The 13,337-nt window shown below is 44.7% G+C and overlaps 1 protein-coding gene across 3 annotated transcripts in view; it reads right to left on the bottom strand.

Moving 5' to 3' along the window:
* Nucleotides 1-5,250: 5,250 nt before the first annotated feature.
* The window catches only part of ppargc1a (peroxisome proliferator-activated receptor gamma, coactivator 1 alpha), a 36,126-nt gene continuing 28,039 nt past the window's right edge, over nt 5,251-13,337 (bottom strand). For all 3 annotated transcript variants that reach the window (XM_041964940.1, XM_041964941.1, XM_041964942.1), the window contains exons 9-13: nt 12,244-12,336; nt 11,122-11,242; nt 9,153-9,274; nt 8,681-8,832; nt 5,251-6,154 (exon numbers count right to left, since the gene is read on the bottom strand). In XM_041964940.1, coding sequence (XP_041820874.1) covers nt 6,051-6,154; nt 8,681-8,832; nt 9,153-9,274; nt 11,122-11,242; nt 12,244-12,336 — 592 coding nt within the window. In that variant the 3' untranslated portion in view covers nt 5,251-6,050. The remainder of the gene's footprint in view (nt 6,155-8,680; nt 8,833-9,152; nt 9,275-11,121; nt 11,243-12,243; nt 12,337-13,337) is intronic.

The following is a 13,337-nucleotide window of genomic DNA, read 5'->3' as shown; positions in this document are numbered from 1 at the left end:
GGGACGGAGCGTCTGCAGGGCGCCACCAGAGCTCGAGTCCAAAGAGCGCCGTCGCAGCCTTGTCACGTCGAGTCAGTCCCGCTTCGTCTCTTTCCCCTCTCTGCCTTCCTTTTTTCGGTCAGGTGGTGCGTGCACAGAAAAAGCCCGGCCGTCTGCATCCGGAGGCCTAACGCTCTCTGTCAGCTGGCTGTCCCTGCGGTCACAGCAGAGCTCCGTCTTTCTGCTGACGTCCCCTCTGTGTTCCGGGGACTTGCCGGCCCCAGCATTCTTAAAGGCCCGCCGTGGCCTCGAGGCACAGGAAGCAGGTAAACGTAGGTACGTCAAGGCAACGCAGATCGGTTAGCAAATGATCAAAAGGCCAAATTACCAAATGATTGCCATCTGGATCTGATTCCTATGCTAATCCATCAACAGAATCTATATGCACACACACCCACACACACACACACCACAGATATTAAAACACTGGAATCTTTTAGGTTTCCCTTTTTTGTTGTTCTAATTAATACGGCACGTCTTGGGCACACTTGAGGTAATTAACATTGTTTTTTGCCAGCAACACACAGCAGATGGTGATTGAAAATAGAGGGATGAGTCGCTCAATCAACCACCATTTGTCTGTAGCCATTAATTATCTAGCGAAGAATACATTTAGTCCCCAAAGTTGATAGTTTGGGGGGAAGAAGAATACTGTCCTTCTGTTCCTCATTACTCTTTAACAGCAGAAACTGCTGAAACTAGAACGCCGAATGGGGAGACTGCGATTTTAATAGCACTGTCATTATCTCCTCCCATAAGGTGGCATACGATGGAAGGCTTGTCGGGGAAAAAAAAAATGGCGCTGACAAATAAGCGGTTCAGTAAACGGAAGCCAGGCGGCATCTCGTGGTCCGGTCTGCTCTGATCCGTCAAAGACCACTTTCAGAGTTGATGGGGACAAAAATTCCGCTTCATTTAAGTTGATGGTTCCAGGAACCGCAGCATGACGCGTTTATTTTCCTTCTGATCAAATGAGAGCCAACGTGGCAGGTGGCCACGGTTTGTACGTGCAACCTGATTGGCAGCTATGGCAGTCATATCATGATGTTTCAAGATTTCGCCTCTTTCTCCACTTCTGGCATAATCTTGCTGGTTTTGCCTCGTGAATTCTGCCTGGCAACAGATTGATGTTATTCAGCTTGTATGAAATCCTCTAAAAACAAGAGGGGGAAGAGGAGTTTGGGGGATTGAGCAAAGAGAAACCTTAAAGGGACACTGGAGGCAAGAACCCAGCGACACAGCATCACATCCTGGCATCACTTCTTTGATGCTATTTTGTCATCGCCAACAGCTCCCTAATCCAGCGTCTATGACACCCTATAATCTTGTTTTTATTCTCCCTGCCAGCCTTGTAGTCAGAGATAATCAGTGTCACCTAACTTTAATTATTGCGATAGAATCAAGATAAATGTTGCTGCTTCAATGTCACTTGTTCTCTGTTGATACAGAAGGGAAATTTGTGCTCTCGATATAGCTTGTGCTATGTTGAGCATTTAAAAAAAGGGAGTTCTTGATGGTAAATTACCAGTAGGATTGCTCATGTTCCACCCCACAGGCTTTAATTAACTAGTCTCAGGTAGTCTAATCTTATTATCGGAGACTGCTTTCTCCACACCCTAACCTGCTTACATGCCACTGAGGCAGGCGGTCGGAGGATGAGATCCTCATAAAAGCGCTGCCAAAATTGTGCAGGGTTACCGCTTTCGGAGTTTCTCTCGGCCGCTTCGGCCGCAAAACGCTCGCCGTTTACACATTCCTGTCACACCGCTGGAAACAAAGGCTGAATAGTGAGTGCCATTTTCAGGGTTTCAACAGCATCCGACACAGCAGCCGCAGCTAGATGCCAAATAAAATACAGAGCTACACAACTCAGCGGCAACATCTCAGTGTTTGTCCCACAGAGAGCCCAGCCCCATCAAACCCCATTATCTCCAAGGCTACCACTTACTTCCAACTGGAGTAGAGATAGCTGCTTATCTGCTGGTTAATAATAAAAAAGACACATAACAGATAAAAAAGCCATCCTATCGTGATGGAAAGAGAGAGGTGGGAGAGAAAAAGCCGACGGGGAGCGGAGAGATTTCCAGGGACAGTTTCATTCTGTGGAAAGGGCAAGCAGAAGGAGACCTCCCGTTGTAATGCGGCAGCCAAGCCGAAATGAAAGCCGGCCGCTCTCTTCTCCGGGGCTAAACAGCGGCCTTAATAAAAAACACAATCAGACCCCCAACCTTAAAGTTTAATGCACATTCTTCCCATATTTCTCTTTGCACCAGTAAAAAGAAGGACATGGTGGAAGCTCCCAGTGTGATCCCAGCTCCCAGGTTCAGATGTGTGTGTGTGCGTGCGTGTGTGTGTGTGGGTGTGTGTGTTAAAGAATAAGAGGGGGTTGTTACAATCATAATGAAGCCCCATTGAATATCAAGCACACCATCAACTCACTATAGCTCTCCATCGCGCTAATGAAATTGTTCCCCCCAACTTTTTAATTAACTTGCAGACTCATGGTGTGGAGTCAAGTTGTGGACACAGACAAAGACTACAGTGTTCTCTCCCAGGTGATATGAATATCAAAGAGGGAAGTTGCTCTGAATTAAGCTGAGTTTCTTTATTAGGGGAGAAACTTCAGAGAGAGGCAGATGTGCTGAGGATGGGCTTGTGTCATTCCTCCTGCGTCAGTCAGCTCCCATTCGGCACTTTGATATATATAAGCGCAGGGAGGAGGGGTGATGAATTTATTGCGAATTTACAGCGTGCATTGTTTTCCGAACTTTTAAATCTTAAAAAAAAAAAACTTCAAGGTGGTCTCCTTGATAGTAATCAGAGAGAGCACAAATCATAATCGTTCCGCAGCGCTGACTGAAAGTGGTACAACGGTGCTTGATGAAGGGACATTCATCACAGGGAAAGGGAGATAATGGGGAAGCCACTAAAAGAAAGGAAGTTTTTCTTTTTTTTTTTTTCAAACACATTTCCCTTTATTGGCATGGTGAGGCTGATGAGAATTGCACATAAAAAATGAAATTCACAAGAAAGTCGTACAATAGGTAGAACCACAAAGGCATTGGTAAGGACTTGGCAGAAGGCAACGTGGATAGGACACAAACAGGTAACAACCCACAGCGGGCCCCCCTCCCCCCGAACACGCACACACACCTCCAGAAACACACACACACGCCTGCCTAAAATCACAAACACACATACATACATACATACATTTGCTCGTACACATATTGTCCTTCCAAAAGAAACATGATTACCCAACAAACGTTTAAGCAGTGGCAAAGTCCTCAATAGGTCACATTATTAAAAAGTCCGCCACAGTTGAAATTTGAACCATAAGGTGTTATAATATATTGCTACTCTAGGCAATTTACAAAGCTTTTTTTTTTTTTATTACAATGATTAAAGCCACATCTATCAAATGGGACACGACACCATTACCCAAACGCTATACAGACAGCAAAAAAGTAAAACAATGTTAAAACACAGGTAAAGGGTTTTTTTTAGTCCGTCCCTCGACCAATTTATGCCTCTTTGCATCATAAAAATTAGCCGTTTCTTGTCTCCACAGTCAAACTCTATGAAAGGAAGCCTGTGATCAGCAAAGCTTTCATACAAATGATTTTCCCTTCCTGTGATGGAAGCCGGTTCTCTCATTACTTGGCTCGCGCTCGAAACGGGATATTAATTGAACCAGAAACCGCAAGGTTACCTTTTATGTCATGTCGACGGCGCTGTGATATCTGGACTGTGAGTTGGAGGGGGTGGGCGGAGGGGCGGGGTGGTGAAAGTGGTGCGGCATGCGAATACATTGTTGAGTAGTTTTCTCTAGGCTTATAGAATGTCATTTAAAATCTGCCAGTTAAGACAGCTGAGAGGCAGATATCCAAAGTGGTATATGCGTTGCCGACTGTCATCCTGTAATAGCCATGCACTACACAACAAACAGTTTCAACTGGACACATTTTACACACAGGGTGAAGTTAAGAGTCAGTCACGTTTGCACAGATGTCACAAGGTAATGCGTGCATTACAATCACATAGACTCAATTACATCTTAAAGGGAAGAGCAGGAGGTGGGAGCGGGGACAATCAAGTGTTTACCGCACTGGGTAATGTTACGGTGATGAAATGCCAAGATCCTGGAATGGGGTCATCCTAGCTACCAGCGACTGGGTAATGGGTCAAGTCCAAAAATCACACAACAATAGGAGCTAAAATACAACTCTGAAAAATAATTTATTGCTTTTTATATAGTTTTTTCTTTCATTTATATTATTATCATTGTTATTATTATTATTAATCATCTTGTAATTATTGTGAATAATATTAGTAGTATCATCATTGTATATATATATATTGTACATCAAATACAAGATCTTTAAAAAATTCAGGAAAAGGAAATTGTAAACTTTTGTTTGGCATTCACATAATCAAGCGTGAGTGGAGCGATGACAGCACGTGTTTACAGTGGTACAACAAAATTCCTGCAAAATCATTTTATTGCTTCATGTTCTGCTCGTGTGTTCGGAAAGGAAAACAAAGGCGACATGCTGCAGATCGAGACCGATCGAGGAGACAGAAATCAGTAAAATGACGCGGGGGCTGACGGCTGGAGTGATTCGCTGAATGTTCTGATTGTTTTGGAAAGGCATAGAAGGTAATATTATCCCCACCGAACCATTTATTGTACACCCTGTCTCGTGATTGTAAGTTAAATAACACAAATCAAAGGACAACATATACAGTCAATAAATTTCATGAGGTCCGCCATGTGAAATGGAGCCCATAAATATTCTTGATTCAAATATTAAAATAAATAGATAAATATGCGTTTGTACTGATTGAAAAGATCTGAATGCAGTATTCTCTTTCACTGAGGGTAATCAAAACGAGAACCATACAAAGCAATAAAATCAAACCGTTATATATATATGTATATATATATATATATATATATGGAGAGAGAGAGAGAGAGACTGTATATATGTATATATATATATATATACTGATTGCTTCAGAAATAATTAATAAAAAAATGGGGTACCTTTTTTTTACAATCATGAAAAACACGTTAAAAATGCATTTTACACTGGTTGTATAAGCAAAAACACTGATTGAGAAACTTTATAAACAGATAAAACTTTACATGGTTGACTGTTTTTTTCCCCGACAAAATAACTTAAAAAAGGACGTTTGTTCACATGCTCCCTCAAAATGAGCAATCGGACACCTCTTTTTTTTTCTTTTTTTTTTTACAATCATATCATGTCTTCTAAACATCATGTAGGTGTACAATATGTTTTACAGTATTGTAATTACTACAGATCGACATTCTGAATTAAGAAATTTTCTCCTCATCTTTAAAAAAGGCTGCATTTTACAGTGCATAGCTGTAACAAATAAAGAACTTTATCCGATATGTACATAAAATAAAAATATTCCTTTTTATAGTATTTGTAAATACACGGCTACATTTCTCCTTAAAATGTAGACAACAATGTTACCTTGAGAATTTTACCTCCAAGATACAATTCCCTATACTCTTGCGTGTAATGTAACACTAGATCCAAACACCAGATTTGAAGGGAAAACAAAAAGAAAGGAAAATCAACAGCAAAAGAAAACAAATCTGGCTGAACAAGCTGCATGTTTTCACTCCCAAAGAATTGTGGGCATTGTAGTGCTTGGAGAAAATCAAAGTTTTTCTTTTCTTCTTTCACCGGTGGTTGTACAGCAGTAGGGCGCACCAAACCGGTGCACCGGGTTCTGAGGGTTCACTGGCTTTCCCAGAATGCATTGTCTCTTCCCAGCTCTTCAGCAGCTATGTTCATGTAAACTTTATTTTTGATATATTCATTTATATTGATATAGGTCTATAGACTTATTCTTATATACTCTATGACATAGAGTGTAAAACTTCTGGTAGTCTCGTCATCAAAGGAGCGAGAAACAACAGTGAGGTATCAGAAGTCCCTCTTTGTGACAAACAGCAGGTGCCACTGAACTGGTTACCTTCTCAGGCTGCGCTGGGCCTCCCTCAGCAAGCTGTCAAAATCCATGGAGTCATACTTGCTTTTTGTGGAGGCTGGATCAAAGTCGTCCGAATGGGAGTCTGAAAGGTGCAACAAAGGACTGCGGTCAGTTCTGAGCAGAGCGGGGCGTCTTTGAAAATGCACATAAAGCAAGAGGGTCACTTTAGCCTTCCCAGAAAACATCCAAAGTATATTCCGCCTTTACGGCCTCACTGCTCCGCCACGTTTTAATCTCCTACGTGGTTGAGCTTGAGAGTTTTCCGATCTGCAATCGATCGATCCATAACTGCACGTGTGCAAAACAAAACCTGCGACCAGAGAATTCAAAAGGTGAGCGTGGAAAAAAGTGCCTGTCTTTTACACTGAGGCAACAGATGTCCTGTCTATCCATCTCTCCTATGTCCTATTTTTCCCGATCAATCCGATAATACATAAAGAGTATCTTATCTCTGCCGACAGACAGCTTCACAAATGGGGCCCCCAAAGGGCCCAGCAGCACACTCGGAGAGCTTTGAGAAATGGCTATGACCATGGCAGCTGGAAGACGCCAGTCGTGATCTAATGCAGTGGCCAAGGGCTGCATTGTGTCACACTGTGCACCTTGAGGGATGAAAAATACCCCTGTGCTCTACTTAAAACTAATGGACAGTGTCTCCGAAAACACAAAAAAAAAAAGAAGAAGAAGAAGAAGAAGAAGGAGCGAGCGCCTGTGAGACTGAGAAGACGGGGAGAGGTTTGGATACCACACTATTATGCGAGTCTCCCCCTCCTCTCGATTGCTTTATCCCAGCTATCAGTGCGGAGACGACCAAAATAGTCTGTTCCTGACAAAGAGGCGGCCGAATGAAGGCCTTTCCATTTCAGTAGACTGATTAGCCAATCTCGGCATAATGTCTATCCTCAAGGCTTTGGGATTAGCAACTGTTTCTCTGTGTGTCAATTTCTCATCATGTCCTCTCTTTAAAAGCTGATGGCTTCAAGCATGTGCTTTGAAAATGTATCGTAACCGCTGCATTTATGGAGGAAAGTGCTCCTTTTCTCTGTAGGGACCCATTGACCCTTATGTCGCAGTGCATTATACCTCTGTGACCTCATATTTTGCTGGTAAATAAATGTCAGAGAAAAAACGGCCAAGGGTCAAGTAGGGGTGTGCTATATCAGATCCCTCATGATTTTTAAAAAATCATATGATTATGGCAATAATCATACGGTAAAGTAACATTGCTACCTGCTCCATGATGGAGGAGTTAGGAGCGACTTCTGTATCGTGGAGGTGGTTTGGAAAAGATCAGAAGTACAACAAACCATGGTAATATGGAAGAAACGCAAGAAGAGTGTAATAAAATGAACCGATTTCACCACCTCGAGGAGAGGAGAGCTCAACAGCCACAGCTTTGCAATATCTTGTCACATCATTATCACAGAAATGGCCTAAAAACATGGTGGTATTATTTTAGGGCCTGATTGTCCACCCCTCGAGTCAATAACGATCTTACATGTGTCATCGTCAAACGGAGGAGATGATATTCTGTGGCTGTGCAACACGACATGACGCGGCCCCTTTCGCTGAACTTTCAACATGGCTGCTCAATTACCGCCGCCTAACAACTGCAACTGACAGGAGAGGGGAAAAAAAACAGTTTTTTTCCTCACATGTCAAAAGTGGGGCATCATGCCAGAGGAAAAAGCCTTGATTTCACTGATATCTTACATTATTTATCGAATGCGTCATTCAACCTTCAGCTGCATCTGCGTGAGTCCAGATGTATATCGGAGATTTATGGATGGTGGTAGAAGCTATGGACTTACATCCTCTACATTCATGCATGTTTACTCTGAGGAATCACTTGCGGTAGATAACTAGATACTATAGATACGAAAGTGCAGGCTGCCACAAACCTCTGACTTGTGGGTATGCTCCAACAGTGGGCCCTCCCTCTACATGCCACATCAAGGCTGCACCTCCTTTCGGAGCCTCAACAGCTCACAACAGATGGAACCTCACTCTAGAGGTAGGAGGGGGTTGCTGGGACCTAACCTTGCCCCCGTGCCTTCCGTGTTTTCACCTTCTCTCGCATCTTTCTCCCCGTAATTTCATCGCCGCTCCTCCCTCCTCTTCTGCATGCTCTTAAAAGCGATTCCCACACCCACGCACGTACATCCACCGGCAGATGAAGACTCATCCCCCGTGCAGCTGCGCACATGCTTTTAAGTGCCGTCTTTCTGCCTAATGTCGCGCGTTTCATTTCGACAAAGCAGAAACGAGCGCCCCGTGCCCGCATGAGTAATGGAGCCTTGTTTTCCTTAAGATACTACAGCTAGGAGCACGGAGGAAATGGAGCTCTATTCTCGGCATGTTCACTGGCTGACCCCTGAACTCTCTTTGCCCTTTTGAGCCACAAATGCCTCGTGGTCGCATTCAGGGCTGCAGGGATTGTTGCAAGCGCAGAGATGGGTCTTTTTTGATCTGGAAACATCACTCAAGCATTTTTTTTTTTTTCGCTGTCTGATTTTTTTCCCCCTTTTCTCTGACAGTCCTCCCAGCTACACAAATACACCACATGACTGCAGGGGGCTGATGGAGAGAACAACAAAGCTGCACTTACCCAAGTCTGTGTAATGTGATTTGCAGAACTGCTTTTGCCCGCCAAAGCACAGCTCGAACTGAGGCTCGTTTGACCTGCGTAAGGTGTGTCCGTTCTCAAGGGCGGCAAAGGCGTCACAAGTGTAGCGGTACGTGATGAAGCCAAAATTGTCCCTGGTCAAGAATAGAAAACGATGCGTCAGAGTGGTGCTGTGGGGTAATAATAACTGAACATGGAGCCTTGTCTTAGATGACGATCACGCTATTTATATGCAAAAGAGAATCAATAAAAGTGTATCTTTGGGGCTCCACGGGCCTGGAACTAGATGGATCGGGAGACGCTCTGAGACTGCAAAAGCTCCGTCTTTGTCTTAGACCTTCAACACTTTCCTTTGCTTTAAGTTCAACAGTTACAGCAGTTTCCTGTCGAGCTACACCGAAACCGCGCCGCCATGCAGATGCACACACATGCACAGAAAGTCCTGGGGCCTTACCCATCGTCCCTCAGGTTCACTGCACATTCTTCAATTTCGCCAAAGACTTCAAAGCGGCGCTTCAACTCTGTCCGGGTGCAGTCGGACCTCAGTCGCCCCACGTACACCACCCGTCTCTCCTCCTGCTCGTTAATAGGAAAGACAGAGTGGAGGAAGGAGATTAAAAGGGGGAGTCTGTTTTTTCCTTTCCCCTTCTCTCTCTTCACTGAGCCCTAATGAATTGGTCTTGATCACTCCTGTGGATACTGCAGCTGACTTTAGGCCCCCGTTTTTTTGTCCCTCTTCTCTGTCTGCCTGCGCTCCCCTCTGTGATTGGTTCAGCTCGCTTCCTGTTATCTGATGGAGTTGCAGATAGAGTGCCCTCAGTCTGCCTTGGCACAACAATTCCTTTTTCTCTCTGCAGCTCATCAACCAGAGGCAGAGTGATTTTTATCAAATGATGCCATGTCTTAAGTTTGGGGCTGCTTCTTCTTTTGCGGCGTCTAAAAATAAAGCCGAGGGGTGACTCAGCCGCAGCGGCAGAAAAAGCCTGTTTCTTTCCTTTCCGACTTGGGCGTCAAACTCACTACGCGCAGCAAGCACGGCACGGTCGCTACATCCAAATGAGAGGCCTGTTAATATTGGAAGGATATTCATTTCCGAGAGACAGGGAGCATTAAGAGCAGCAGCAGCGAGCCACAGGGCAAAAAAACATGGATTTCCTTGAACCTCAGAGGACGTGGGGGTCATAGTGGAATAATTTAGGAACAAACTGCACCAGGCTGCAGTTACAGCTTTTGAGTAATTTAATTGCATCTGCTAATCATATAATACAGCACAAGCCTGGGGCTATAGCGTATCACGAGTATTATTTATTTATTCATTCATTTACTTGCCATTACTGGAGCAAGTCCACTGAGGCCCGCTGAAATGCTGAATGCCGTGTGGAGGGTGGCACTCACATGTATGTAAATCAGTTGCCTGGTGCTAAACTCAAAGTTCACCTTTGCCCCGTTAGACTCATATTAAGTAGCCAAGAAAAATACAAATTAACTACAGATTACTGTGTTTATGCTTCTTCCACTCTCTTTAATGCTTACATACTGTTTGAGACAAAAAAAAAGTGTTTGCTGAATTAGGGGTTTAGTTGCTGACAACTGATAAATAGGCGGCCTTTTCTTGATGGCACCCTGAGGGCTGTCAGTGTGTGTGTGGGTGTGAGAGTGAGTGAGAGAATGAGGCAAAAACAGAGTGAGAGAGAGGGAGACAGACAGACAGACAGAAGGAGATGCTTTCACATCCCTGGCCTCCCAAACCTCGTGTGACAGCTTGAGCTAGACTGCTCGTAATTGTTTGTCTTTCCATCTCTGGAAGTGTATGCATGCCAAGCCAGGTTTGCATTACTGCATCCTTTCATGTGCGCTTTATCAACGGGCGGTAGCAGCGCTACCCCGCTGGATACCTGAGTATTTTCACACTGAGACTTGGAGAGCGGAGATATGGGAGAAACGCGATATTCACTGCATCGGGCTGAATTTTGAAACAGATACAGAAAAGAAAATCAGTGGCCGTTTCCCCCCCCTTTTTTTTTGTCCTTTCCTCGTCTCGCTCTCCTAGTTTCTGTTTTCCACTATTTTAGCATTTTACCCCTGTGGTGTGATTAATAAGAGTCGACAGTGTTTCCAGACGACAGAGACGTTAAAAATACACAACCCGGAGATAAAGAGGAAGGGCCTGTCGCCTGAATCATTCAGGAACTCACTTTGTATGTATTCTTTCAGTCGGGAGACACTGTGGCACATGGCACTGGGCTGGAGGCTGTCTCATCCTTAGCAATGTGTGTGTGTGTGTGTGTGTGTGTGTGTGGGAGGTTTCTGCAGGAATCTGTACATATGCCACAGCAGTGACTGCATGCAGTCTCTTATCAAGCAGAGAGAGAAAAAAAAGGAGGATGGAGGAAATTAGATGGCGTTTGTGTCAGTTGACTCACTATTGCCTTTTGCCTTTGCCTCTCTCTCTGCTCGGCCCTTTCGAACTCCCGCTTCTCGTAGTCCCGGCGGTACTCCTCCCTCTTCAGCCTCTCGTGCTGGTACTCCTCGTAGCTGTCATACCTGCGGAGGCAAGGATACGCATGACTGTCCTAGCTCGTCCTCTAAAATTCACCCTTCCTGTTGACGCCTGTGAAGAACAATTGCCGGTATTCACCAAGGACCGAGCCCGCAGTTTTCTCGCCACTGATGGCTTGAGAAGGGGGTTTGCAAGGGAAAGGAAATAGACATGTTAATAAGACGTCTCTTCGCCACCGCTATGATTACGGAGACCGCAGGGTAGGCCCGCGGGAGTGCCGGCGAGCAGCGCGGTCGGGGAGCCAGGCAGCTGCAACTGTCAGCACAACTTCACATGTCATTACTTTCTGCTTAGTTAGGGCTTCATCAAGAAGGAAAGTGCAACTTTCTCCCCCACCCCGGACGAGCACAAGACGTGTCCGTTAAGTTTTCGACTGATGAGCGACTCTAGGGCTTGTCGGGTGTCATTAGGCCCGTGGGTGCCAAATCAGCTCGGAGCGCTGAGATGGTGTCAGTCTCCCCCTCTCTCCGTCTCTCTTCCTGCACTGTGTCAGTACTTCTCTGCATATGAAATGGTCCCCTCTGCAGTGGCTCATGGAAAACTACAGAGGCACTAAGTTGAATAAGCGTCATTATACAGCTGGGAGCGTCAACTCATGAGTGAAGCATGCATGTGCATCAGTGTGATTTAAGATTCTTTTGTCACCAGTCCAATGAAGCATGATCAATTAAACATGTTTGCCCTGAATGTTTGTCGGGGGGGGGGGGGCAGGCGGATGGGACAGACAAAAAGTTGATGTGAAAAGGGAATCACAGAAAGATCAAACTATCTCTGAGTGCTGACAGGGAAAAGTTACTTTCACTGTATTTGTCTGCAGCGACTTCTGTATTCCAGCCGTCCTTGCATGCATACCATAATAAGGTCTTTTGAATTTTTGCCAGGCAGCCGCTGAGAATAAACACTCGTCCTAACCTGGAGTACCCTACTAAACAAAGCTTAATGACATATAAAATTGGAGGTTAAATAATTCACTGAGAATAATCACCTTGGCCTGCGGCTGAGAGGAGATCGAGACTGAGGGTGGGGGCTCTTGTGAGTCCTGGAACGAATAGTGCTTGAATCTGTGTTGTGACGAGACCTGTGGGAAAAACAGAAAATGTTCAAAATATTATTTCGGGCAACACCTGGGAATGCAGCTCATCTCACGCGTTTTTTAAAAAATCCGCTGACACACTGTTGCCTCCTGCAAACTTGTGACACCCTGGTTAATTTGTTCTTGCTTTGGGAACCAAATTAACTTCTTTGATATTCACAAGACCCATTTAGATGTTCTAAACTGGGTTAATTCCAGATAAAATAATTCTGTATCCCCCTAGCCTTGTCCTAATGCAACCCATGACCACAGAAAGTGTGCATGGTTTTCTGCAGAACTTTTGGACGCACCTGAGCTCGCATATACATGCACATGCCATCTATGTTGTATGAGGAAATGGTCAATACTGTAAGCTCTAGCGGCCTGACTGGAGAGCTTGTACCCCTGCACACCTTAAGCTTCTGACGCTTAATTATTAACGCGCTGCTGAAGAAGGAAGACCTGAATTATGGAGGGAGAGAAGTTTGGGAAGCTCAGAGAAGCAAAGGAATGCCAGTTCGGAAAAGATCGAGGATCATACGCGGTGAAACTCGAAGCGGAGAGGAGGGATTTTGAGAATTACTTTGCTGAAATTCTGTTTATCTTTTCTTGCATGAAAATGTAACCAGCCTCTCGTTGTGCTCCTTTCAAAACTCCGCTCCCCAGCCAGCGTTTTCCGAAAGCATGTCAGTGTCAGATTCTGATCGAATGCCTTGAGACTATTACTGTATAATTTGTGAGCAAGTTGGCGCAGAGTAAAGAACAAGGGCCCGAACAGACTGAAGCGATTCTATTGGCTCTGTGGAGTAAACTGACCTTTAAGTAATCAGGCAAACAGACTGAGTCACTGCAGTGGAGTCCTACACTGTGAGTACTCAATGAACTACTACTGACAAACTGAATTTCCTCACATCCTTCTCAGTAACTACAGCTTCCCTCTGTTCTTCCACCAAAAAAAAAAAAGAACCCAACAGAAAATCCCTTGGCTCTGATCAAAGGGAAGCATG

The sequence above is a fragment of the Chelmon rostratus genome, chromosome 23, assembly GCF_017976325.1.
Source record: "Chelmon rostratus isolate fCheRos1 chromosome 23, fCheRos1.pri, whole genome shotgun sequence".
Taxonomy (NCBI): Eukaryota; Metazoa; Chordata; class Actinopteri; order Chaetodontiformes; family Chaetodontidae; genus Chelmon; species Chelmon rostratus.
The sequence above is the reverse complement of the archived record's forward strand: the minus strand, read 5'-3'. Positions and strand labels throughout refer to the sequence as shown.